A 24,103-nucleotide genomic window follows, 5' to 3' on the forward strand; every position below is an offset into this window, starting at 1 on the left:
CTGAATCTTTAATTTTCTCAGCAGTGTTTACTGGTTTCAGTATACATATCTATTTTTAAATAGTTTTATGGTGTCATAAATGGCGTTTTTTTCCATTTTAAATTCCAGTTATTTTGCATACATGCTAGTATACAGAAATAAAATGCATATTTGTCTATTGGCTTTGTATCCTGGGACCATGCAAAACTTGCATACTAATATACCAACTTTGTAAATAGACTCCTATTTGAAAAATCAAAATAATACGGAAAGTGGACAGAACTTTTTTTAAAGTGCCATACATTGTAAGATCATAGAGTATACCAAAGTTCCAGTTCAGTTTAGTTCAGTCGCTCAGTCGTGTCCTACTGTTTGCGACCCCATGAATCGCAGCATGCCAGGCCTCCCTGTCCATCACCAACTCCCGGAGTTCACTGAGACTCACGTTCATCGAGTCAGTGATGCCATCCAGCCATCTCATCCTGTGTCATCCCCTTCTCCTCCTGCCCCCAATCCCTCCCAGCATCAGAGTCTTTTCCAATGAGTCAACTCTTAGCATGAGGTGGCCAAAGTACTGGAGCTTCAGCTTCAGCATCATTCCTTCCAAAGAAATCCCAGGGCTGATCTCCTTCAGAATGGACTGGTTGCATCTCCTTGCAGTCCAAGGGACTCTCAAGAGTCTTCTCCAACACCACAGTTCAAAAGCATCAATTCTTTGGCGCTCAGCTTTATTCACAGTCCAACTCTCGCATCCGTACGTGACCACTGGAAAAACCATAGCCTTGACTAGACGGACTCTTGTTGGCAAAGTAATGTCTCTGCTTTTGAATATGCTGTCTAGGTTGGTCATAACTTTCCTTCCAAGGAGTAAGCGTCTTTTAATTTCATGGCTGCAATCACCATCTGCAGTGATTTTGGAGCCCAAAAAAATAAAGTCTGACACTGTTTCCACTGTTTCCCCATCTATTTCCCATGAAGTGATGGGACCAGATTATTAGTACGTAACCAGTTTGCTTTTGGACAGATCCCTTAACTCTTAAATTATGAAAATCTTGCCAAAGGATTAGAACATAATTGGTTGAAAAGAAATTAGAAATGAACTTTCCCAATGAAATCAAACTGATAAAAAGCACATGTCAAGTTTTTTGTTTTGTAAATTTTTAAAATCATTCTGGGTCTCAAGAAAATTACCACCTCCTTCCAAAAATCTAAATAAACAAAGGCACAAGATAATAAGTTGCAAAATCTCCTTGGAGCACATGCACTCTAAAAAGAAGATAATGAAGAAAATCACAACATACAAAATTGTGTGAAAAGACAATGGGTTTTTACCAGTTCATCTTTTGACAAGGTTTTTCAGTCTCTTTCCTGGAAACCCTGAAGGACTAGGAAATAGTAAGGAAAGGACAGAGAAGAGTTAGTTAAGAGAGTGTCCCAAGGGCCACCCTTTTGATAAGGCCAGTTGCTGAAAATATGGATTCTCCATTAGTGTATTTCCTATGAAATTCTGCTGCCCAGATTCCAGTCCTGTTTCCTTTGGCATCTTTCTCCTTGCCCGAGAAATGGCTGCAATTGGATTTGAATGAAGAAATTCTAAAACTCTGAGATACAGTGGAGCCCTTGTTAAGGATGGGGGTAGAACTCAGAATTTTTTCTGCCAGAGATCTTTATCTCGAGTTAACGTGCCAAACGTAGTCACTGAAGAGGCCAGGACGGGCCATTTTGTTATTTTGATCTGGCCACTCACCTAGACTGTTGTTGGTGTTTGACATCTATGACTCCAGCATTCCCTCCTCTGCATGCAGCAGGGTTTTTGACCCAGGTGGCTGCAGGGTATGGCCTCGAGTCAGACCTCATCATCGGCTGCCATGCATCTAATTGCTGGCTCTCCTGCCAGAAGGCAACGGCTGAGTGATTGTCACCATATGAGCCAATCTGTGGCTCCTCTTGTTCCCTGGCTGAGCTGAGAGAGCAGTGCTTTGCCTTTTCTCTGTAGTAACATCTGGGCATGTGAAAACACACACCCTCGTAACTTGGGGTTACCAACTTAAAGGTCAGGGACTGAATTTACTGGTATGATGTCTGAGTTTTGGCCAACCAAGAGGGCATTTTGTGTGGATAGAGGATAGACCCACCCAGCAGCCAGCAACCCTGGCTCAGGACCTGAGCTGGCTGTCAGCAGAGCTTGCACCTGCCCCATAACAACCTCGTCTCTCAGGTAACCCACCTTTCCTGGGTAACCAAGCTGAGGAGAGGCATTGTGGCTCCTGCATGCCTGTTAGTAAAAATTTCTGATCTGTGTGTGGGGCTGGGTACATGAGGGAGCCTCGCTATGGAGAGCACAGGGGGTCTACCTGGCCCATTTGCCAAGCCTCCCTGTCGTGCTACTTTGCAGAGTGGAATAGGAAGTGGGTGGGATGCACATCTGAGTCTCCCCTGTAGCTCAGAGAGGACGATCTCTGACCTTTTCCCCCCCTCAAGCTGACTGATTTCTCCAGTGTAAACCAGAGCCTGCAGAGGTGGAGGACAAACAGCAGAATTCCATTTTGGTCTGTTTAGCTTTTTCCAAAACTTAGAAATACTCATTCTTTCCAAATAATTTCAGTCTCATCAGATAATAAAAAACTAATGAAGTACTGAAGCATCTGCAGTTTTTGTTTCTTGCCATTTTTTTCTTCTGCTTTCACCTAATTTGAAGTGCCTGGTACTTGCAGTGAGCACTGTGGGGAGCAGGGGGTTTCCTACAAAGCCTGTGTGTTGAAAACACGCCCAGAGGCAGGTGGGTGGCTGTTGGGAATATGTGGATTGAGTAGGTTGGGTTTCACTGATTTCCTTTTGGTTTGGTTTAGGTTGAGTTTACATACACAGAGACATCTAAGACTTGCATAACATTAGAGCAGACATCTCAGTGATCCCCAAAAGAGCATAATCAAAATACTGTAAGCCTCAGCTGCCGATAGGCAAACACAATTGTGTCATGTCTAAAACAATTTGGCACAGCTTTGACTTTTGTTGTGTTGGGTCTTCACTTGTGCCCCAAGCCTCTCTCTCCAAATGATGAATCGCAGGACTCCTAAGAAGAGAGTGGCTCCCCTCTTCCCCCTGCCCAGGTAATACCATTTAGTGGTAGTTTGCCCAGTCCCCTTCCTACCTTCTCAAGGCTAGTTCAGCTCCTGCTTGGAGTTTGTGTGAGGAAATACAGTGATGACTATACATGAGGCAATTTGGAATGTGCATAATTGCTTGATCACTAGAGTATTTTCAAGACTTTTATCCTAGTCTTTAAAAAAGTTACTTTGTATTCATTGCCAAGTGTCCAGATCTAACTAATTGCTCCACCTCAGCTGGCTTTTTCTCAAAAAAAAAAAAAATGTTGCCCTATACTGGCCTGGAAACCGGCTTCCAAAGTAGGCTGGACTAACCAGCTAGGGACCCAAGGCAAGGGGGAAGCAGAAGACCCAGGGGAGGGGACTGGGAGATGGCCAGGAGTGGGTGCTTTTTCTTCATCTTTGAGAAGAAAGATGATCCTCTGATCCCACAGAGGTGCCCACTTAACGTTGTTCTTGAGTTTTCTGCATTCTTAGTGTGGAATCCCTGAAGACAGTTGGGAGCAAGGCTGGAAATAACCTAGTGCTTAGTCTGTGGCAGGAAGGCAGAGCCACTGGAACAAGAGAGGGCACTGTTACGGGCTGAGTTGTTTTCCAGGAAAAGATACACAGAAACCAAACCCCTGAGACCTGTGAATATTGACCTTATTTAGAAATAGGGTCTTTACAGATGTAATTCTGTTATTGAGGTAGCAGAAAGTGAAAGTGAAGTCGCTCAGTCGTGTCCAACTCTGCGACCCCATGGACTGTAGCCTACCAGGCTGCTCAGTCCATGGAATTTTCCAGGCAGAAGTACTGGAATGGGTTGGCCCTTAACGACGGGTGTCCTTAGAACAAGAGAAGAGACACAGACAGAGGGAGGAGTGTGTGGAGACATGGGGAGTAAAGGCCATGTGATGGTGCAAGGAGTGACTGGAGCAATGCTGCCACAAGCCAGGGGACAGCTGAGCCCCCAGAAGTTAGAAGAGGCGAGAGAGGACCTCCCCTGGAGCCTTGGGAGGGAGTGTGGCCCTGCCAACACCTTGATTTCAGACTCCAGCCTCCACAACTGTGAGAGGATAAGTGTTCATTTTAAGTCTCCCAGTTTCTGGCACATTGTTACGGAAGCTCTAGCAAACTAACACTATGAAGAAAAAGGAGATGGTACTAAAACTGAACCTTATCTGCTGGCTACTTTTGGTTACAGCTGGCCTCACTGTAACCCTGGCTTTTGATTGATGCCATTAAGAAACCACCATTGAACCTTAAGACTTTTTAGAGACGTGAGAAGCACCTGGGCTCAGAGAATGGTTTTTACCCAAACAGTTGCATTTACAGGTCCCTTTCAGTCACATAACTACTGAGACAGGCTGATGAAATAGTGAGACATGCTCCCAAGTCCAAGCTTCCTGATACCCAAGTCTGTGTGAGCCCCACTGTCATTTGGGAGGGACAAGTTGGCGCCACTCAGCATGAGATTCAAGAAGACGATACAGTGTTGACTCAGCGTTTTTATTCATAAGCTGTAAGCAGATACACGATCTTTTCTCTCTACTGTGATTTCTCATCTTTGTGTGGACCAGGAGTCTCAGTGTGGGAGCGATGGTGAAGCAACAGGGAACCTCTAGGAGGGATACCAAGAGGCCCCACAGGCCTTTGCTCACCTCAGAAAATCATCTGCCAAGAAGCGCAAGCCTGGGCGTTTCCATCCATGAGAACAGAAGGCCCTAGGTGACTGAGGCCCTGTGAAGGGGCCTGTTTGTGTGCGGGAGAGGTGCCCGAATACCAGGGGTAAGCGGGTGTCTCAGGCTCAATCTTCTGTGTCCCTCAAACTGAGCTCAGATGTGGTGGCGGTTGTAGAGGTAGGATGGGTACAGGCCGTCGTAATGCCACTGGCGCCACTGCTCGACAGCCTCCCGGCTTCTCTCTCCCTGTTCTGGGGACAAGAGATGAAGTCCTCATGTGAGGATGGAGGGCTCGGATCTGGGCACAGCCATCAAGTCCCCCAAAGTATCCACTCTGCCCCCATGACATGAACCATTGTGCCTGTGTACATGGGTGACAGAATGTCCCAGCTGGAAGGGCCTAAAAGGATGCCAAATCTAAAGCCTCCCTTTTACAGATCTGGCCTAGAGCGAGTTGCCAGGAGAGCAAAACCAGGATCCTACATTCCATTCAGTGCATGTTCCTGCTCAGCCAGCAAAGACGGGATAGCCACGTGCAAAAACTGGCCCGGAGACTCACCAACTAAGACAGAATACAAAATCACAGCAGCAGAAAAATAGATTGCAAAAGCATACTGTTGAAAAACTCACGGAAGGAAATCACTGTCAATTTCAAGTGATGGGATTGTGAGTGAGGTTTTCCCTCTGTTTCTTAGCTTTAAAAATAAAGTTACGTTGTTAGAACTAATTGGGAAAGGGACTGGACCAAGCAAGTGCAGGAAGATCTTAATAATTGCTGATTCTGGGTGATGGTTATATGAGGGTTTGTTATAATACATATTTTTCCATATTTTTGAAATGTTTCATAGTAAAAAGCTAGAAAGAACAGAAGGGAATTTTTAATGAGTAAGAAGTCTCAATTTTTCTGTCTTTGATGAGATGTGTTTCTGAATAGGGCTTCCGTTGTGGCTCAACTGATAAAGAATCCAAATAATGCATTTTTGAAGCTATAGAATTAGGCTCCTGGTGCCAGTTCAGGACTGCCTGTTAGCCACTGTTGTTGTTCAATTGGTGAGTTTTGTCTGACTCTTTGCGACTGCATGAACTTCCCTGTCTTTGTTAGCCACTGTTAGGTACCACTGAACCACGAGCAGACATCCCAAGGCCATCAGTGTTTAAAAAGCATCCTCAAAAAGTTAAACAGAATTACCATGTGGGAAGAGATGAAAAGATGAAATGTGAGAAGATAGACTATAATGTCTAGATATGTCTGTGTGTATTCAGCCATGAAAAGGAATGAGGTTTTAATATCTGCTATAACATGAATGAACCTTGAAACATGCTAGGTGAAACACACCAGACACAAAAAGACAGATATTGTGTGATTTGTCTTCTGTGAAGTATGTGGTATAGACAAATGTGTATGGACAGAGAATATATTAGAGGTTTCCAGAGACTGTGGGGATAGGGGAATTAATGCATAATGGGTGCAAAGTTTGAGGTGATAAAAGTGTTTTGGAAATAAATAATGATGGTTGTTGTGAATGTACTAAACGCCACTGAATTGTACACTTAAAATAAGTGAAGGTGGCAAATTTTAATGTTCTGTATATTTTACCACACTTTTTTTTGAGTATCTGGGGAAAATGTTGGGAAGAGAGAAAGTTAATAGAAGATAATTGCAAGCTCTATGATGCATTTGGTCATCCTTCGTTTACAAAAACATGGGCTTTGCTGGCAAACACCTGCGTTTAAATTCCTTACTACCTGTCTCACCTTGGACATTCACATATTCTTTCAAAGACTGGGTTTTTGAAACTGTAAACTGGAAATTGTAAGACCTGAGAACTGGCCATAAGGATTATGTGGTTCAGCACAGAGTCTGGCAGGACAGGTGCTCAACCGATGACAACAGCTGCTGTCACAGCGTTCCCCGAAGGCCTGTGTCCTGCAGCCTCTCCGTCTGTGGGCAGCACCTGAGGCCTAAGCCTCAGTCTCCTCTGGCTTTGCTGGAGGACCTGGCATCCCTCAGGTGCCTCACCCCTCATCCTGATTCATTGTGGAAGGAAAACAGTGAACATTTTCCATCCAGGTGCTAGGGATTTCGACCTGAAACATTTAAAAATGCACAAAATAAAATGCTGTTATTAATACTATGAGTTAAAAAAAAAAAACACTGAAAGAATTTTAGAGGCCACATCCTCATTTTTTAAATGCCTTGCCCCAAGCTGTCCACCAAGTTAAACAAATCTGTAACAGAAATATTTGCTTCCGAGTTACAACAGTCTTAGCTTTTTCTGGGACAGTTGATTTGCCAGGATCCTGCAGCCCTCTGGGCCCTGGTGATTGTGTCCTTTCCACTAAGAGATGCCCTAAGGGCACCTCACCTCTCAACTGCACCAGAGCGAGCAAGTAAGGAGGTTGGTGACTTCAGAAATGAAATCACACTTTCTCTAACAAAGGTCACCGTAACTGGGGTCTTAATGCCTACTCTCACCTGCATCCAGAAACTTACTCAGAAGCATTTCAATCTTGAAGTTTCAAGAAAGACCAAAAAAGTAATAAACACACATGTTGGCCTGCCCGGTCTGAACCCTGTACATGTTCTGTGGATTTTTGGCCATGAGTGACACGTGATAATAGTCAATAAATACAAAGTCGAATCCCCTCAGTGTGGGAGGCTGTGGTTCGAAGGTAGAGTGTCTGTCCACCCATGCCCACACCCAGAGGCCCTGTTGAAACCAGCATTCCCAAGGGGAGGCTGGAGCCATCTCCCAGGAACAGAGGGTGGGGATAAGGTGTGCAGACTGCCTGGTGCGAGACACACAGGCAAAGGCCAAGGCTTTCCAAACAAACACTTGCAGCAACTGGATGGGTTTGCAAACCACACAGGAACTTGCAGGGGCCCAATGCTATGAGTGAGGGGAGCTGTCCTGAGGGCTGTGGATGTTCAGGTTGGAGCAGGGAGGGTACAGAACTGAGTTCATTTGTCGGGTTTGCTTCCACCAGTCACCAAACGCTGATAATAGTGACTAGGGATATGGAAGTCCTAGGTTTTCCAGGATGGGCAGTTCTAGAGCCATGACGTTGATGTAAATCCAAACCACTTGAAAGTGAGTTTGAAATCCTCCCAACCCAACTCTGGGAATGAAGGCACAAGTGTAGGTACTGAGACAGAACACACCCAAGTAGGAGGAGAAAATACTATCAACCAAAAACTCCCCAGCCCCACAGTCCCCAACCAGTGGTACCCTACGTGTTCTGACCTTTTCCATGCCTTCTCAGGTTCTGTAGCTACTTTTGTGACTTTCTCCCTTTTTTTTTTTTTTGAGACTCCCATAGATACGAATTGAAAGTAGAGCTGCTCTTATCTCCCTCCTCTAATTAAAACTTGGGACATAAATAAATAAAACTTAAAGGAAAAGTAGGGAGAAGGCAATGGCACCCCACTCCAGTACTCTTGCCTGGAAAATCCCATGGATGGAGGAGCCTGGTAGGCTGCAGTCCATGGGGTCGCTAAGAGTCAGGCACGACTGAGCGACTTCACTTTCCCTTTCCACTTTCATGCATTGGAGAAGGAAATGGCAACCTACTCCAGTGTTCTTGCCTGGAGAATCCCAGGGATGGAGAAGCCTGGTAGGCTGCCGTTTATGGGGTCGCACAGAGTCGGACATGACTGAAGCGACGCAGCAGCAAAAGGAAAAGTATAGACAGATCACATGGTTTTCCCACAAACTTCCAGTTCCCAAAAGTCACCGGCTGATGAGCTCTTACCGTCGTTTTGCTCCTCCACGAAGTTCTCAAACTCGTTCCTTTGTTCTTCATGATACTCTCTCCGCAGCTCGTCTGCCCACAGCTTCTGCCTGTTCTCCACTGAGGGAAAGGTGAGAGTTGCCCCCAAGAATAGGGGCAGCCACATGCATTGAGGGGGACACCAGTCATTCTGCATAAGAAACTCAGGTGCAGATGAGGCTGTTTGTGAGGGGCTAAATGCGGGGCCTTACTGCAGTGGTTCACCCCTGACATAGACTTTAAAACCTGAGGGACCTGGGAGAGCATCCCAGCCAACCACCTCATTTTGTGTATTAAGAGGACTGAGACCCCAAAAGGTGAAGCCGTTTGTGTGCTTAGTCGCTCAGTAGTTTGCGACCCCATAGACTAGCCTGCCAGGCTCCTTTGTCCATGGGATTCTCCAGGCAAGAATACTGGAGTGGGTTGCCATTTCCTTCTCCAGAAGCCATTTAGCTCCAGTCATAAAATGAGCAGTGTAGCCAAGCTTGCTGGTTCTCTTAGAAGCTAGGAATTCTTTCTCAGATGATAGAAATGAATTCCCTGAGGGAATAATCCAACTTGACACTAACACTTGCATATCCATTCTGCAACTTTGAGCACCTGTCATGGCCAGAATATATGCTAAGCACTGGGATTAAAAAAGCAAGTAAGAAAGATCCTATCTATCCCTCTGCCTAAGAAGTCTGTAGTCTGCTTAAGGAAAAAGATAGGAAAATAAATTGCATTCAACATTGTGGCTGCTGTGATAGAAATCACCACAGGGCCTGAAGATGGTGTAATCATCTTTACATTGACCTCTTCAGTGTGAGAACTGTGATTGTCTGGAGGAAATTCTTTCAAGAGCACCTCAGTCTCCCCACTGTGACGTGAGGGAATCACACCATATTTGTGTGAGGCATTCTGAGGGCCAGCTCTCCCTCCCCACACATGGCCTTCCTGCCTATGGATCTTTCCAATGAAAGCCTCATCAAAATCAGTATCTTGAAACTAAGAGAGCCACAAATTGGACCTCTGACTCGGCAATGAATAAGACAAGATGCTAGATGCTGTTTTTATACCATGCACCGCGTACCTAGAATACATCCCTCCTCAGGAATGTGCCTTTCCTCCGATTAGTTCCTTTCACTATAAAGTAACCTGCGTCTTTACCCAGAAGCTTAGAGATAGGAGATGCCTGTTTTCTGCTTCCAAGTTCATTTATCAAAGTGTCGCCTTCCTTTACTGAACCTGAGACATAAGTGGGCATTGTTTTGCTGCCCAGCGCCAGAGCTGACTGGGCGACAGCAGGTGAACTCAGGTGTGTCCTCGGTGTTCACCAGGTTGTCCTGGGCAATGCCTGAAACCCTGAGCTTCCAACCCAGGTGACAGACCTCTGGCTTAATCATGTGCCTCGTTCTGAATCCCCTTAAAGGATGGAAACTATTCACCTCCTAAATTCACGCCCATTCCCCACTGGGAGTCTGCCAGACTGTTGCTTCTCTCATTTCCATCAAGAACAGTCCAAGCTCCATCACAGTCTTTTCAGTGTTTCTTGAGATTTGCTAACCTCTAAATCTCAAATTGTGTGAGGCCTGGAGATATTTCCAGTGTGGATTGTACTTCTCCAATTAAAAAATAAATAGATACTAATTTTATCTCAAAGCATTTTCATCTCACTTCTTGCCCATCATTTGAAAACAGTCCTGTTATTTTCACTGAGCGAGTTACCTTGCTGAGTGTGCTGAGAGGCACAAAGAGTTTATTCAGACACACACAGAAGTGACGAATCAAGCCTTGGACTCAGTGACTGTCAGAGCTGAGTCCTTGGAAGAATCTAGTTCAAGGACAGAAAACTCAAATGCCTTCAAGGGTTGACAGGTCATGGAAATGAGGGCCATTGCCAGGTTGTTACAGGCAGGCAAGTAGACACCAAAGCCTACTTTAGGCTGAGCAGACATTCTTCCAAGCTCAAAAGTCTCCCAACTGCATTGGAAGTGAAAACTTAAAAACACTGCTGACTGAACACCATTCTTTAAATAAGGGGCTTATAAAGAAGGAAACTTGGGCACAGTGAGAGGAAGTGGTCAAGGCCACTTAGCAGCAAAGCTGTCACCAAGCCCACATTTCCAGTTCCCTGTCCCACGTGCCTCTTCCTGCCTGCAGTGCTGCTCTCTTGGCTATAAAGGTACACCACAAATTATCCAGAAAGCACACACTGAGCTGCGGTGTCTGCACTCCACCAGAACATAGATTTCCCCCATAACTTTTTCTTTTTTTTGGCTGCTCCACATGCATGTGGAATCTTAGTTCCCCAACTGCGGATTGACCTGTGCCCTCTGCAGTGAAAGTGCAAAGTCCTAACCACTGAACCACCAGGGAAGTTCTCCCTCTTAACATTTTAACTTTCAGAAATTGAGGGCCAGTTCATCGACTTCAGTGCAGTCATGTGGCCCTTCCCTCTTTGTTCCTTACCCTGACGGCATAGGCAGTCAAGACTGACCTACAGTCAAAGAAACGTGGTGTAACTTCTGACTCAGAGCCACAGTTACTTTGACACTCGAGGACCTGGGTTGAGCCCTCCGACCCTGGCCATCCCCACAGCCCAGTTGACTGTGGGAGAGAGAAGGAACAGGAAGGAGCAAGAGCAGAAGGCAGGCCACAGTGTCTTACCATTGACCTCGTCCTGGAATCTGGGGGACCGCTTGCTGTGCTTCTTGAGGAAATTCAAGGCATCTGATTCCTGCATGAAAATCTCTTCCACGTCTGAGACCCGAGGAGAGAGGCCGGTCACACCCGGCACAGGCTCACCGAGGCTATGTCAGGAGCCAACCCATCCACCCTGCAGCCTTGGGTGGCCCCGGTACTCACCTTCCTGTGCCTCTTGTCCTGCTACCTGCCTCGGGCCCACTGACACAGCAGCCCCCTCCCACAGCACTGTGGGACGAGAGCACAGCATGAGGGCTGCAGCACCCCAAGGGAAGTCCTCACCCCGAGACAGGCCAGGACGGTCCTTCCCAGGCCCTATGACTTGCCCTGGAGCCCTAGACACAAGTACCAGTCACAGTTAGTCTCCCCAGGAAACTGTCAGACAAGCTGTTTTCTCTGTGCTGCATTGTGTTACACATGCACACACAAGTACAGCCTTCTTAACAACAGGCACCCTCTTTACCTGGGCCACCTAAGCCGCCTCACCTAACACCAGGTCCATCCTGGAACCTCCCCATACTCACTGGACAGGAGTGCAACGGCGGAGAGACAGATCAGAAACAGCTGTCTCCAGGCCATCTTTGGAAAGGCTGAGGCTCTGTCTGGGGACCAAAGAGAGGATTCTACAGACCCTGAGGCTGCTGGGTCCTCACTTGTGTGTCAGGCAGGCCAGGAGGGAGGGAGAGAGAGAGGCAGGAGGCAGGGATGCCACTGAGGGGGTGTGGGAGGGGTCCCGGCCGTGGCTTCCATTGGCTGCTCCTGCCAGAGCACTGGAGATGTTTTTGGCACCTTGCAAACCTCACAGAAGCAGAGCTTGTCATTGAGGCCCCAGCTGGGACAGTTCTGAAGTGGCCTTTCCAAGATCTGCACCCTAGGGGTTGCTGCTGGAACACCCAGCCTCCGAGTCAGGATTCCAAAGACCAAGGGCAAGTTTCAAAGGCCCCTGGCATCTGCTTCAGAGGAGGTGGGGACTCTAGTCCTGGAGGCTGAAGTATGCAGGAGGGAGGGAGGGAAGCTCAGTGGGGGGGTTTGATTCAGCTCTCAGGCTAGGAGGGACCGTAAAGGCTGGAAGACCCCCCTCATGGTGACGCTCACATGGACATGTGTGCTGTCCTGATGGCCCCCAGCTTAACATGTCCCCAGCTGATGCCGACTTTTAAGAGAAGCACAGACCCCTCTCAAGACTTAAAAGAAGAGAGGCAGTCAGCCTTCCGCGGAGGAGTCGGGGAGCGCAATGTGGGTGGACTTCCCAAAGGCACACCCTGTGTAGGGGAGGAAGTACATTCCCAGAACTGGGAATGCTGATGGCATCCAAGCCCTCTGAGGCCATCAGCCTCCAGTCCCTTGGGAGCGTTGTTCTTAACACTGTCATTTATTCTGAACTATCCAAAGAGTCACCTTTGGATACTGGTTAGGATTGTCCTAACGGTGACTATCACTAGACCCCCCCACACAAGGCTCCCATTTCATTAGACATGTGTAGTAACGTCCCACTTGGACCGTTGGCAGGAAAATAACGTTAATAGCAGAAAAACAGCCAAGGCAGAGCAAACAAAATAAACGAATTGTTTTCTTCGTGGCTGGGAGCACACAGAGGACTCCCCTTCAACACTGGCTGGCCTACTTAACCAGGCACAGGTGGGCTCTGCATGATCACTCCAAGAGGGGCAATGCCCATGAAAACGTATCAGCAAATATTTATCTGTCAGGTAAAATGGTTGTCAACTTCAAGGAGGGAAGGGCCACAAGACAGCGATGTTGATGGGACTCGTAGGTGAGAAAATGGGTGTGTGAAATACGTTTGACATCCTTGATACCCTAGTTCTTCTTGCTGCTTTTTTAGTTCCATTCATGTCAACCATGAACATTTACCAAACACCTGCTCTAAGCCAGGCACCTGTGCTTGTCACACACTCGCCAGCTTTTAGTAAATCTGCCCTACGTGTCCTAAGTACTTTCCACCCAAGATCAGATGCTGTGCATTCATTGGCCACGCAGAAGGGCTTAGGGAGAAATCTCAAGCCCTAGGAAGTCCTCTCAGACCAGCCTGGGAGAAAAGGGCAGGAGGTCTAGAATTCACAGAATGGAGAATGGAGGCTTGGAGTGAGATGTAAGCTCAGTTCTGGAAGAGCAAGATTACATTTCCTACATACCTAGGCTGGTGGCCTGAGATTTCTGTCAGCTACAGTACTGTGCTCTACCAAATGGTCTAGTCACAGCTGGCCTCCAAGTGTTATCTCTCAGTTCCTCCAGACCTTTCCCTCTAGAGCCATTGGCATCTATGCTTGCCATCTCTTTCATTTTCTACCTTCAGCTCCCCTGCCTCTGGGGCTGCTCACTGCGCCTGGCTGTGCTGCTGAGGTGACCTCCTCGTGACATCATACCCCAGGAGTATAACAGGCCACCCACCTCAAGGCAAAAGCATGGTTCTTAGGGCAATTATAATTTTATGAATATGCTAAAACCCATTGAGTTGTACACTTTACATGGATGAATTGCATGGTATGTGGTTAATATCTCAAAAAAACTGTTAGAAAAAAATTATGTATAAGAACTTCCCTGGTGGTCCAGTGGTTGAGAATCTGCCTTTCAGTGCAGGGGACGCCAATTCAATACCTGATGGGGGAACCAAGATCTCACGTGCCGTGGGGCAACCAAGCCTGCACGCTGCAACTACTGAACCCGTACACTGCAACTGAAGAAGCCCCCGCACGCCTCCGGGAAGACCTGGCCCAGACAGAAAAAGACATGTATATGTGTTACCCAATATGAAAGCAGCTTCAGGACTTCATATTTAGGGATCATGGGGTGGGGATGGGTGGAGAGCGTCAGGAAGACTAGAAAAGCAGTGATGACTAAGATGAGGCTTGAAAGACTTCCAGAGCCCACTTAGATGGGAAGGTACTGACAAAGGGCCCAGAGAAGTAAAGCCCTTTTGAGAAACTTCAGTCAGCGAGTAATAGGAGAGCAGGAGAGCACATGGAACAGCTAGGGGCAGCCAAGGCCTAGGTCAAGGTGGAAGAGGTCTGGCCTCCATCCTTGAGAGACTAGCTTGAAACCTATAAGCACATGTCTCAGGGCCAGTCCCCTAGTTCATTCCCAGCATGGCCTTGGGCAAGTCATTTTACCTCTCTGTGCCTGATTCCCTCCTCTGGCACATAGATTGATGTGAGAGTTGGCAATAACGCATCCACAGTTCTTAGGACAGTGCCTGGCACACACAGATTATATATGTGTTTGTTCTCATGACTCAGTAATGGACCATTGAATGATTTTGAACAGGGAAGGGACACGAGGATTTTGTTTCAGGAAAATCACACCCATGATATGGAGGGTGAGAGGGATTAAAGTGGAGAGACTTAGAGAAGGCTGTTGCAGTAGTCCAGGTGAGAGATGATGTCAGCAAGTGGCAGAAGGTTCAGGATTAAAGAGGACAGATATTTTAAGAGATCAAAGGAATAGAATCTAATAAGACTGGATGACTGATTAGCTCAGGAAATGACAGATTGGGAGGTGTGCTTTTCAGGTGGCTTGTGAGTTTTTAGTTTGACTAACTGGGTAGAAGAATGGTAAGATCATTCAGAAAGATGGAGAAAACAGAAAAGGAAAGTTTGAACAATGTGTCATTGGACAAATCAAGTCCAGTGATTTGTGGATCCAAACCAGGTCTTCTGATGCTGAATCCAGTGTTCTTCCCATTTCCCCCAAAATCATAATTTTATAAATAAAGGTTTAGTATATTCTAAGTCAATTTTAGAACACTTTCATCACCCTCTAAAAGAAATTCCATACCCATTAGCAGTCAGTCCCCATTTATTTTCTCCATCCCCTCTAGGTCAACCACTAATCTGCTTTCTGACTCTATGGATTTGCCTATTCTGGATATTTCCTCTAAAAGGAATCATACCCTACATGGCCTTTTCTGACTGACTTCTTTCACTTCAAATACTGTGTTCAAGGCTCATTGAGGTTGTAACATGCATTAGTACTTCATTCCTTCTTACTGCTGAATCCTTAATCCTGTTGTACAGATATACCACATTTATTTATCCACTTATCAGTTGAGGGACATTTGAGTTATTTCTCCCTTTTGGCTGTTATAAGTAATGCTGCTGTGAACATTCTTGTGCACTTTTTTGTGTGGGGATGTTTTCATTTCTGTTGGGTGGATACCTCGATGTAGAATTCATAAAGTAGCTCCATGTTTAACTTCTGAGAAACTCACTTTTAGCTAAAATGTTCATTTACTTGTCTATCTCCTTCAGTGCTGTGAGGTCTTCTGGAGAAGTTTCTACCTTGTTCATACCTGAGATAGTCTCTGGCTCCAAATTGATGCTTCATAAATGTCTCAATAAACATTAATCAGTGAAATACTCTGGGGTGGAGGCCTTAAAAGGAAATATTTCTGAGCTCATTTCAGTGGGCTATTCATAAGAAGGTACCAGTTTTAACTTTGACAAGGGCACTGACTCCACATGTCACTGATCCACCAGGGAATGAGGGCATCATTCATATAAGTGGAAATGATCCTCAGGGAGTGGGTCCATGAGGATAAGGTCACTAGATGCCATGGTCCAACTGTAAGTGTTACCCTGAACTGAATAGATAAAAGTCTATAGCGAATGCTAAGAATATATTATGTTCTTTCATTGCACATCATTTTCAGTGGACGATTATGCCCCTGAGCAACCCCCTCCATGTGGCAAAAGTGGGTTAGGGATTGTGCCATAAAGGGGACTCATGACCCTTGGGACCAAGAGATCTCAGAGCTCAGCCCCTTTAGGAGCCCCACAGAGGATTTAAATGGACCCCTTTCCTGCTACCCCCTCAGTGAGAAGGAAACACCATAGATGTGAAAGTGAAGGCTTTTTGTTGGGTATGAGAGTGACCATTTGGGGAAAAAAAAGATGTTTCAGCTCATTTCAAGTCCCTCTGGATCTGACTATGTTGACACATGTGGGTTTGGAAAATGAGGACTTTGTGAGTCAGGACATTTCTATAACATTTCAGGCTTCTTATTTTCCTGTGAAAGACATTCAGTTCTCTAAGCCCCTAGCCAGAGTGTCATAGACTTTCCTTATAGTGCTTTCCCTCATGTGCCATAGAAATATTATCAGTCACTCTGAAAACAGTGTCTAGACTTAATTTCTTTTGGTGAAATTAAGTCTTCAGAATGTGTCTCTATTCGGAGCAGTCAGCGTCACTAGGCTCATGGTATATTCCCAGTGTGAGGAACAACTTCCCTGAGGCTATAGAGGAAGTTATAAATCCATCTCTGTGTCTTACTTTCCCCACACACCATACAAGGAAGCTGGGAATCATTTATCTTCCGCCGTCACCACCGGCATACATGAGCTGAAAAAAGCTTTGAAAGGGCATGAGGTATTCTACAGCTCCATGGAGTACTGCCATGAATATCTGAATTGATATTCAGTGGCAAACACAGTTATGGCTAAACCAAGTTACTAAAATATCCAAATACGTCCTTATCAACTCTTCAGTAGCCACTTTCCTCAGCCATCTACCACTCTCTGTTGCCTCAGGTACCCCAGGCTTTCTCCCCAGACCCCTGCTTTCTATAATCCATTATCCAAAAGGCTGATGCTTGGCCCCAGAGGGAACCCTGCTCTGGGTTCCCACTGAGGGCCTTGATTCTGATTGGTCAGTGTCTCTCCTGTGCCAGCTAAACATATTTAGTATCCCTCCAAATTCAGAAATTTCTCGTTACTCAGGAATCCTCCGAAATTACCTTATACTTTTTTCCACCTCTCCTCCTGCCACCTCTCTTGTGTTTTACATAAGAGAGTACTATCTATCCTTGTTGTTCAATTGCTAAGTCATGTCCAACTCTTTGTGACCCCGTGGACTGTAGCACACCAGGCTTCCCTGTCCTTTACTATCTCCTGGAGTTTGCTCAGACACATGTCCATTGAATCGGTGATGCTTTCTAACCATCTCATCCTCTGCTGCCCTCTTCTCCTTTTGTCTTCAGTCTTTCCCAGCATCAGGGTCTTTTCCAGTGAGTCAACTCTTCACATCAGGTGGCCAAAGTATGGGAGCTTCAACTTAAGCATCAGTCCTTCCAATGAATTTTCAGGACTGATTTCCTTTAGGATTGACTGGTTTGATCTCCTTGCAGTCCAAGGGACTCTCAAGAGTCTTCTCCAGAACCACAATTCAAAGATATCATTTCTTCGGCGCCCAGCCTTCTTTATGATCCAACTCTTATATCCATACATGACTCCTGGAAAAACCATAGCTTTGACAATATGGACCTTAGTCAATAAAGTGATGTCTTTGTTTTTCAATATGCTGTCTAGGTTTGTCATAGCTTTCTTTCCAAAGAGCAAGCATCTTTAGTTTCATGGCTGTAGTCACCATCTGCAGTGATTTTGGAGCCCAAGAAAATCTGTCACTGCTTCCCACCAAAAATCTCATACTCAATACTTAAGACTCATGTGCATGGAGATTTGAAATATCTCTGTTTACAGAGGTGCAAATCTGGAAGCAGTCTAAATAAAACAACAGGGTATACATCGTGGTGTACATATGAGAAAAGAGTATATACTTATTGAAAATGTTATGAAATGGGAGAACATAGTGATAGCATAGTTGTTGACAAGAAGCCACACATTGTAGGAAGCCAGATGTGCTGCCAGTAATTTGTTTCACCACAACAGATTCTCCTAGTTTGCTGCTCTCCATCACTAACTTAAAATAAGTTAGTAATATAAGGGAAGGGTGAGTCGGCCCCATTTTTCTAGAAGAAGATCAATCACCTTGAATGGGTAGATCTTCACCGTTATGAAAATGAGTCACTTTGGCAGGTCTTGTGGGAGGGGCGGGGGAGAGGAGGTGGTGGAGGGGTATTTCAGGTCAGTGAGGAAGGGTCTTGGGCAGATCCCGACCCAGCATCCCTTAGGCTTCTTGTCCATGGAACCAGAAAGATCTGATCGCTAAGATTGCTGAGACTTGTCATAGCTTAGACAGACCCCAGACAGAGTCACCCAGGTCTCATCTCTCCCTGGAGAAACAGAGTGAAGGAAGGACCTTTGCTCTACCACCCATGGCAGCAACTAGAGCGGAGCATGGAGCTTCACCTCCAGAGGGCGCTGTGTCACTGATCATCTTGGCTACTACTACTACTGTCACTTCAGCCTTGTCCGACTCTTTGCGACCCCATAGACCACAGCCCACCAGGCTCCCCCGTCCCTGGGATTCTCCAGGCAAGAACACTGGAGTGGGTTGCCATTTCCTTCTCCAGTGCATGAAAGTGAAAAGTCAAAGTGAAGTCGTGTCTGCCCTAATATAAACCTGAACCTTCGGACCCAGACTCACTGGCTCCCACCTTCCTCTGCAGCCGCTTGCCTTTTGACCCATGAGACTGAACTACTGCCCACGTTCAGGCTTTGGGAGTGGCCTCTTCCTGCCTGGGTTAGTGGCGCACCACACCCCTAACCTTCACTGCTCAGAAGTTGACCCGTCAGGGATTTTAAAATCTTCCCAGTCAGGGTGACTTGAAGCCCCTGTCCTGAAGATGACCCCTGAAGGTGAGAAGCTCACCTCCAAGGGTTTTTGGCTGTACATGATGACAACAGCTTAGTGATTACTACCACTTTAGGGACTGAAAACTTACCTCCACCTCCTGACTTGCAGCCAACTCCCCAAGGCCAGGTTCCAGCACAGACCCTGATCTCACCAGGTCACAGTCCCAAGACTAACCTCCAACATGGAACCAGGGCAGGTTGTACTACTGACCACATGACCTGTGATGTACAGAGGGAGAGAGACTGAACTTCTGGACACCCCTCTGAACCTCTGGACTCCTTCGCAGGCAAAAAAATAAAAAACTGTAGCAGTGCTTCTACATCCAGCTCCGCTCTGTCTATGAGCTGCTCTTCAGCCACCCCAAACCCTGGCTGGCTGTCGTCCGAAATCTTCCCAGCCTGTGATTATTCCAGTGTGTCAAGCACTGAAGAATTGATGCTTTTGAACTGTAGTGTTGGAGAAGACTCTTGAGAGTCCCTTGGACTGCAAGGAGATCCAGCCAGTCTATCCTAAAGGAAATCAGTCCTGAATATTCATTGGAAGGACTGATGCTGAAGCCGAAGCTCCAATACTTTGGCCACCTGAAGAAATGACTCACTGGAAAAGACCCTGATGCTGGGAAAGATTGAAGGCAGGAGAAGAAGGGGACAACAGAGGAATGAGATGGTTGGAAGGCATCACCAACTCGATAAACATGAGTTTGAGCAAGCTCCAGGAGATGGTGATGGACAGGGAAGCCTGGCATGCTGCAGTCCATGGGGTCACAAAGAGTCAGACACGACTGAGCAACTGAACTGACTGAGCACTTTGTGGAGATTAGCAGATTCTTGCTGTTTGTGCCATGCTGTATCAAGCCTCTTTGGTAGCCAAGGAGTGTCTGGAAGGTGGGGTCTAGCACACCTTTGCCGGGACAGAAGTATGATTGATAACCTGGGCCTGTGCTGGTGCCTGAAAACTTGTCCAATTCTCTGAACAAAGGTGCTCTCTCTGGAGATGAAATACAGAGCTGCTTTCTGGTTTCAGGATTGGCTCTCTGGGGTAACGGAAAGGAAAGGATGCATTGGCAAGGCCCACGGAAGAGTATATAAATGAGGTCTGTGGGATAAGAAGTGTGGGCCAAGCTGGCTGGGGTCCCTGGCCATCCAGGAATCCTGTGAATATATGACACATATTCTGAGTTCTCCACAGTATGGACAGCACAGCAAGGCAGAGAAACTAAGTCACCTCAGGAAACCTGGTCCAGGGCTGAGCCGTCTTAAAGGAAAACAGACTTACAGGCCCCCATCTTGCCCAGCTTGTAGGGACGGCTTTGCGGACAAGCCTGTGGGGGTGGGAGTGGGGACTCTGCTAGGCGAAGTCCTACACAGCAGGACTGGGGGACCAAAAGGACTGGAAAATGGCAGGCACGATCCCTGACCCTCTTCCTCTTACAAGATGCCAAAATGCGTCTCATTGGAGGGAGAGAGCATCATCCTGTTCACTTCCAGTGACAGCCCAGCACTGAGGATAAAGTAGGGTGTAAGTTTCCCAAAGTCAGAGCTTTAGTCCCTCAGTCGTGTCCGACACTTTGCAATGGACGATAGCTCGCCAGGTTCCTCTGTTCATAGAATTCTCCAGGCAAGAATACTGGAGAGGGTAACCATTCTAACCATTCCCTTCTCCAGAAGATCTCTCCCACCCAGGGATCAAAACTGGGTCTCCCACATTGCAGGCAGATTCTTTATGGTCTGAGCCACCAGAGAAGCCCCAAAGTTTGGACACCCTGTACTACAGGATGCTCTAAGATGAAAGTCATCCAGGGTCAAATAAATTTGGGAAGTACTATGTAGACTCTGGTGGCACTAGTGGTACAGATCCTGCCTGCCAGTGCAGGAGACATAAGAGACACAGGTCCAATCCCTGGGCCGAGAAGATCCCCTCAAAAAGGGTATGGCTACCTGTGCCTGTATTCTTGCCTAGAGAATCCCATGGACAGAGGAGCCTGATGGGCTATAGTTCATAGGGTCACAAAGAGTCAAGACACAACTGAAGCGACTTAGCATGCACACATGCACGTAGACTCTATCCTCATCTTTCACACCATATTCACAAAACAGGAGTATACTAAAGATTCTGACGAGTCCTGCAGCTGGAAAGTCTGTTTTAGTTTAGCATTCCCCAGATTTAATTGACCATGCCATCTTTATTCATGGAGCACCCTTTAACGTTCCATGGCCTATTTGGGGAAGATCTGACATGGTTATTTAATAACAAGAGAATCTATAGGTAGACTGTCATTTGTCAAGAATCTAATTCCAAAGTAATGTAGTAAGTATTACATAATAATTATAAGGTACTGCACTCAAATAATATACAGTCCAAAAAAAGGTGATACAAATGAATACAAATAATTTATTTACAAAATGGACTTACAGACTCCTAAAACAAACTTATGGTTACCAAAGGGGAAAGTTCAGGGGGATGGGTAATTTAGGATTAAGAATAAATTAGGAATAATTTGGGATTAACATATATACACTACTGTATATAAAATAACAAGGACCTAGTGTATAACATAGGTAACTCTACTCAATATTCTATGATAACCTAAATGGGAAAAGAATCTGAAAAAGAGTGGATATGTGTATAACTGAACCATTTTGCCGCACACCTGAAACTGACACAATATTGTAAATCAGCTTTCGGGATCTAGTTTCCCAACCAGGGATCAAACCCATGCCTCCCGCAGTTGAAGCACAGAGTCCTAACTCCTACACCACCAGGGAATTCCCCAGAAGCAGGTTTTGATTTTGTTTTGTTTTTTTAATGACAGTCAAATGTGAGCACCAAAGGCATTGGTACAGATCAAGTTGTCTAGAAAAGAGAGCAGTCAGTGTAGGCAGAGAAGCTTCTAAGAAAGCCCTGGTGTAAAGGAAGATGTGGTATTTTGAAGGATGAACACAGAGATGCCTTCAACAGAGAGCAGGGGAGGAACTCCAAACTGGGGTTATTGGTCTTAACAAAACAAGGAGAAAAGCAGAGAGAAAAGCAGCCCCCTGAGAGCTAGGCCAGAAGGATGCTGATCTTCGAAGCTCTCATACTTCTGGAAATCGCTGGGGACTGAGACATGCAGAGATGGGCTGTTGTGTGGCATAAAAGAAGTGGGGATAGAACTTTCTAAGCATAGACAGCGGGAAAGTGAGAAGGGAGCTTGTGTATGATTGATTGTCTATTATGTCCCAGGACCTGCATTGCCACACTTAATTCTCAATATTACCCAAGGCAGGGGTGTGAGAATTATCACCAGTTGAGGGATGAGAGAGTTGTTGGGGGCCCCTTCTTCTTACTGGGGTCCTGGAAAAATTAAAGACTAGAACAGAGTGGGAGGTGAAGTTTAAATGTCACCTTTATGACTCAAAACCTAGAGTATGAGGAACCAGCAGTGTATAGAGTTCCAGTTGTTCTACACCTATTCAACATCTGATGGTGGTAGTGTTTTTAATTTGGCCAGTCAAATGGGCTTTAATGAAATCCTACTACAGTGTAGTTTTAGTGTGCATTTCCCTGATGACTAGTGATATTGAGCACTTATTCATGTTCTTATTGGCTATCCTTTGTAAAGTTTCTGTTTAAGTCTTTCGCCCAGTTTTTATTGGTTTCTCTTCTTCTTACAGATTTTCTATATTCTCAACATACTATTATGTCAGACATAAATTTTAATTAAATTTTTAAGATACTTTGTCATTAAATATTTTCTCCAGATCTGTGGCTTCCCTGCTCATTTTCCTAATTGTGTGGTTCAATGAGCAGTAGTTTTTAATTTTAATAAAGTAAGACTAGTGGTTTTCTCCATGGTTTCTGCTTTCTGTGTTCCAAGAGCTCTTTACCTACTTCATGGTTTCAAAGATCTCTATTTTCTTATATAAGGATTATGTTTATATCTGTGATCCATCTTGAATTTTTAAGTTTTAGTTGCTTTATTTTATTTATTTTATTGAAGTATAGTTGATTTACAGTCTTTCAGATGTATAACATACTGATTCAGTTATATGTATATGTATTTTTTTCAGATTCTTTTCCATTATAAGCTGTTACAAGATATTGAAATAGTTGCCTGTGCTATACAGTAGGTCCTTGTTGTTTATCTATTTTATATATAGTAGTGTGTATCTGATAATCCCAAATTCCCAATTTATCCCCTCCTCCTTTCTGGCGGGCTACAGCCATGGGGTCACAAAAGAGTCAGAACGCGACTGAGTGACTAAACAACAGCCTTTCCTCTTTGGTAACCATAAGTTTGTTTTTGAAGTTTGTGAGTCTATTTCTATTTTGTAAATAAGTTTATTTGTGTAATTTTTTTTTAGATTTCACATGCAAGTGATACCATATGATTTTTATCTTTGTCTGACTTATTTTAATGTGTAGTATGAGATAGAAGACAACATTCTTTTCCTTACGAACATCCAATTGTTCCAGCACCATTTGATGAAAATATTTTCTTTCCCCATAGGATTGCTTTGATGCTTTAGTCAAAATTCAGTTAACCATATACCTGTGGGTTTATTCTGTCCCATTGATCTGTTTGTTTCCCCTTGTGTCAGTTATGGCACCACAGTGCCTTGATTTCTGTAGCTTTTACAGAGTCTTAAATTTACATAGTGTAAGTTCTCCAACTTTGGTCTTCCATCTGCTATTCTAGGCTCTTCTGAATTTCTGTATACATTATAGAAACAGTTGAGGGAGATTAATTTGGGATTAATTTGGAGATTAATTTGCAATTTTAACAATATTAGCTCTTCCAGTCAATGCGCATGACCTCTCTCTCCATTTATTTTTATCTTCTTTAATTTGTCTCAGCAATGTTTTTTACGTTTTCAGTGTAGAGGCCATACACATCTGTTGTAGATTTATCCCCAAACATTTTATGTTTTTTTTTTAACTTTTTAAAAAAATTATGTTTGCCCCATTGGGTCTTTGTTATTGCATGTGGGGTTTCTCTAATTGCAGTGCCTGGGCTTCTCTTTTGAGAAGCTTGTTTGAAGCTTGTTGAGAAGCTTGTTTTCTTTTGTGAAAGAAGCTTTTTAAATTTTGTGAAGTACTTTTACTACATCTGTTGAGATAATCATATGATTTTTCTTTTATTCTGTTATTGTGATGAATTATATTGACTTTCAACTGTTAAACCAATCTTGTATTCATGGGGGTAAATCCTAGTTATACTGAATTATCCTTATTATTTATTGCTGGATACAAAATACAAAATCATATTTTGTTTAGGATTTTTGCGTCTAGGTTCAAGGTATTTGTCTGTACTTTGCTTGTAATATCTTTTACTGGTTTTAGTATCAAGGTAATGCTGGTCTCCTAAAA

General features: G+C 45.1%; 1 protein-coding gene across 1 annotated transcript; it reads right to left on the reverse strand.

Moving 5' to 3' along the window:
- Positions 1 to 4,563: 4,563 nt before the first annotated feature.
- Positions 4,564 to 11,844, reverse strand: UCMA (upper zone of growth plate and cartilage matrix associated). Its single transcript, NM_001206226.1, has 5 exons — positions 11,731 to 11,844; positions 11,369 to 11,434; positions 11,171 to 11,263; positions 8,504 to 8,602; positions 4,564 to 5,001 (listed from the first exon to the last, which is right to left on the reverse strand). Exons 1-5 carry the CDS (start codon positions 11,783 to 11,785, stop codon positions 4,904 to 4,906), a joined length of 411 nt encoding a protein of 136 aa, NP_001193155.1. The 5' UTR covers positions 11,786 to 11,844; the 3' UTR covers positions 4,564 to 4,903.
- Between the last annotated feature and the right edge of the window lie 12,259 nt (positions 11,845 to 24,103).

The sequence above is a fragment of the Bos taurus genome, chromosome 13 (assembly GCF_002263795.3).
Source record: "Bos taurus isolate L1 Dominette 01449 registration number 42190680 breed Hereford chromosome 13, ARS-UCD2.0, whole genome shotgun sequence".
NCBI lineage: Eukaryota > Metazoa > Chordata > Mammalia > Artiodactyla > Bovidae > Bos > Bos taurus.

Bases quoted from the DNA above. Each gene is read 5' to 3' on its own strand.
- UCMA (NM_001206226.1), bottom strand. From the start codon at position 11,785: ATGGCCTGGAGACAGCTGTTTCTGATCTGTCTCTCCGCCGTTGCACTC. The intron at 11,264-11,368 runs GTGAGTACCGGG...CTCGGGTCTCAG, and splicing joins AGGACAAGAGGCACAGGAAG to ACGTGGAAGAGATTTTCATG. The intron at 8,603-11,170 runs GTAAGACACTGT...CCTTTCCCTCAG, and splicing joins ATTCCAGGACGAGGTCAATG to TGGAGAACAGGCAGAAGCTG.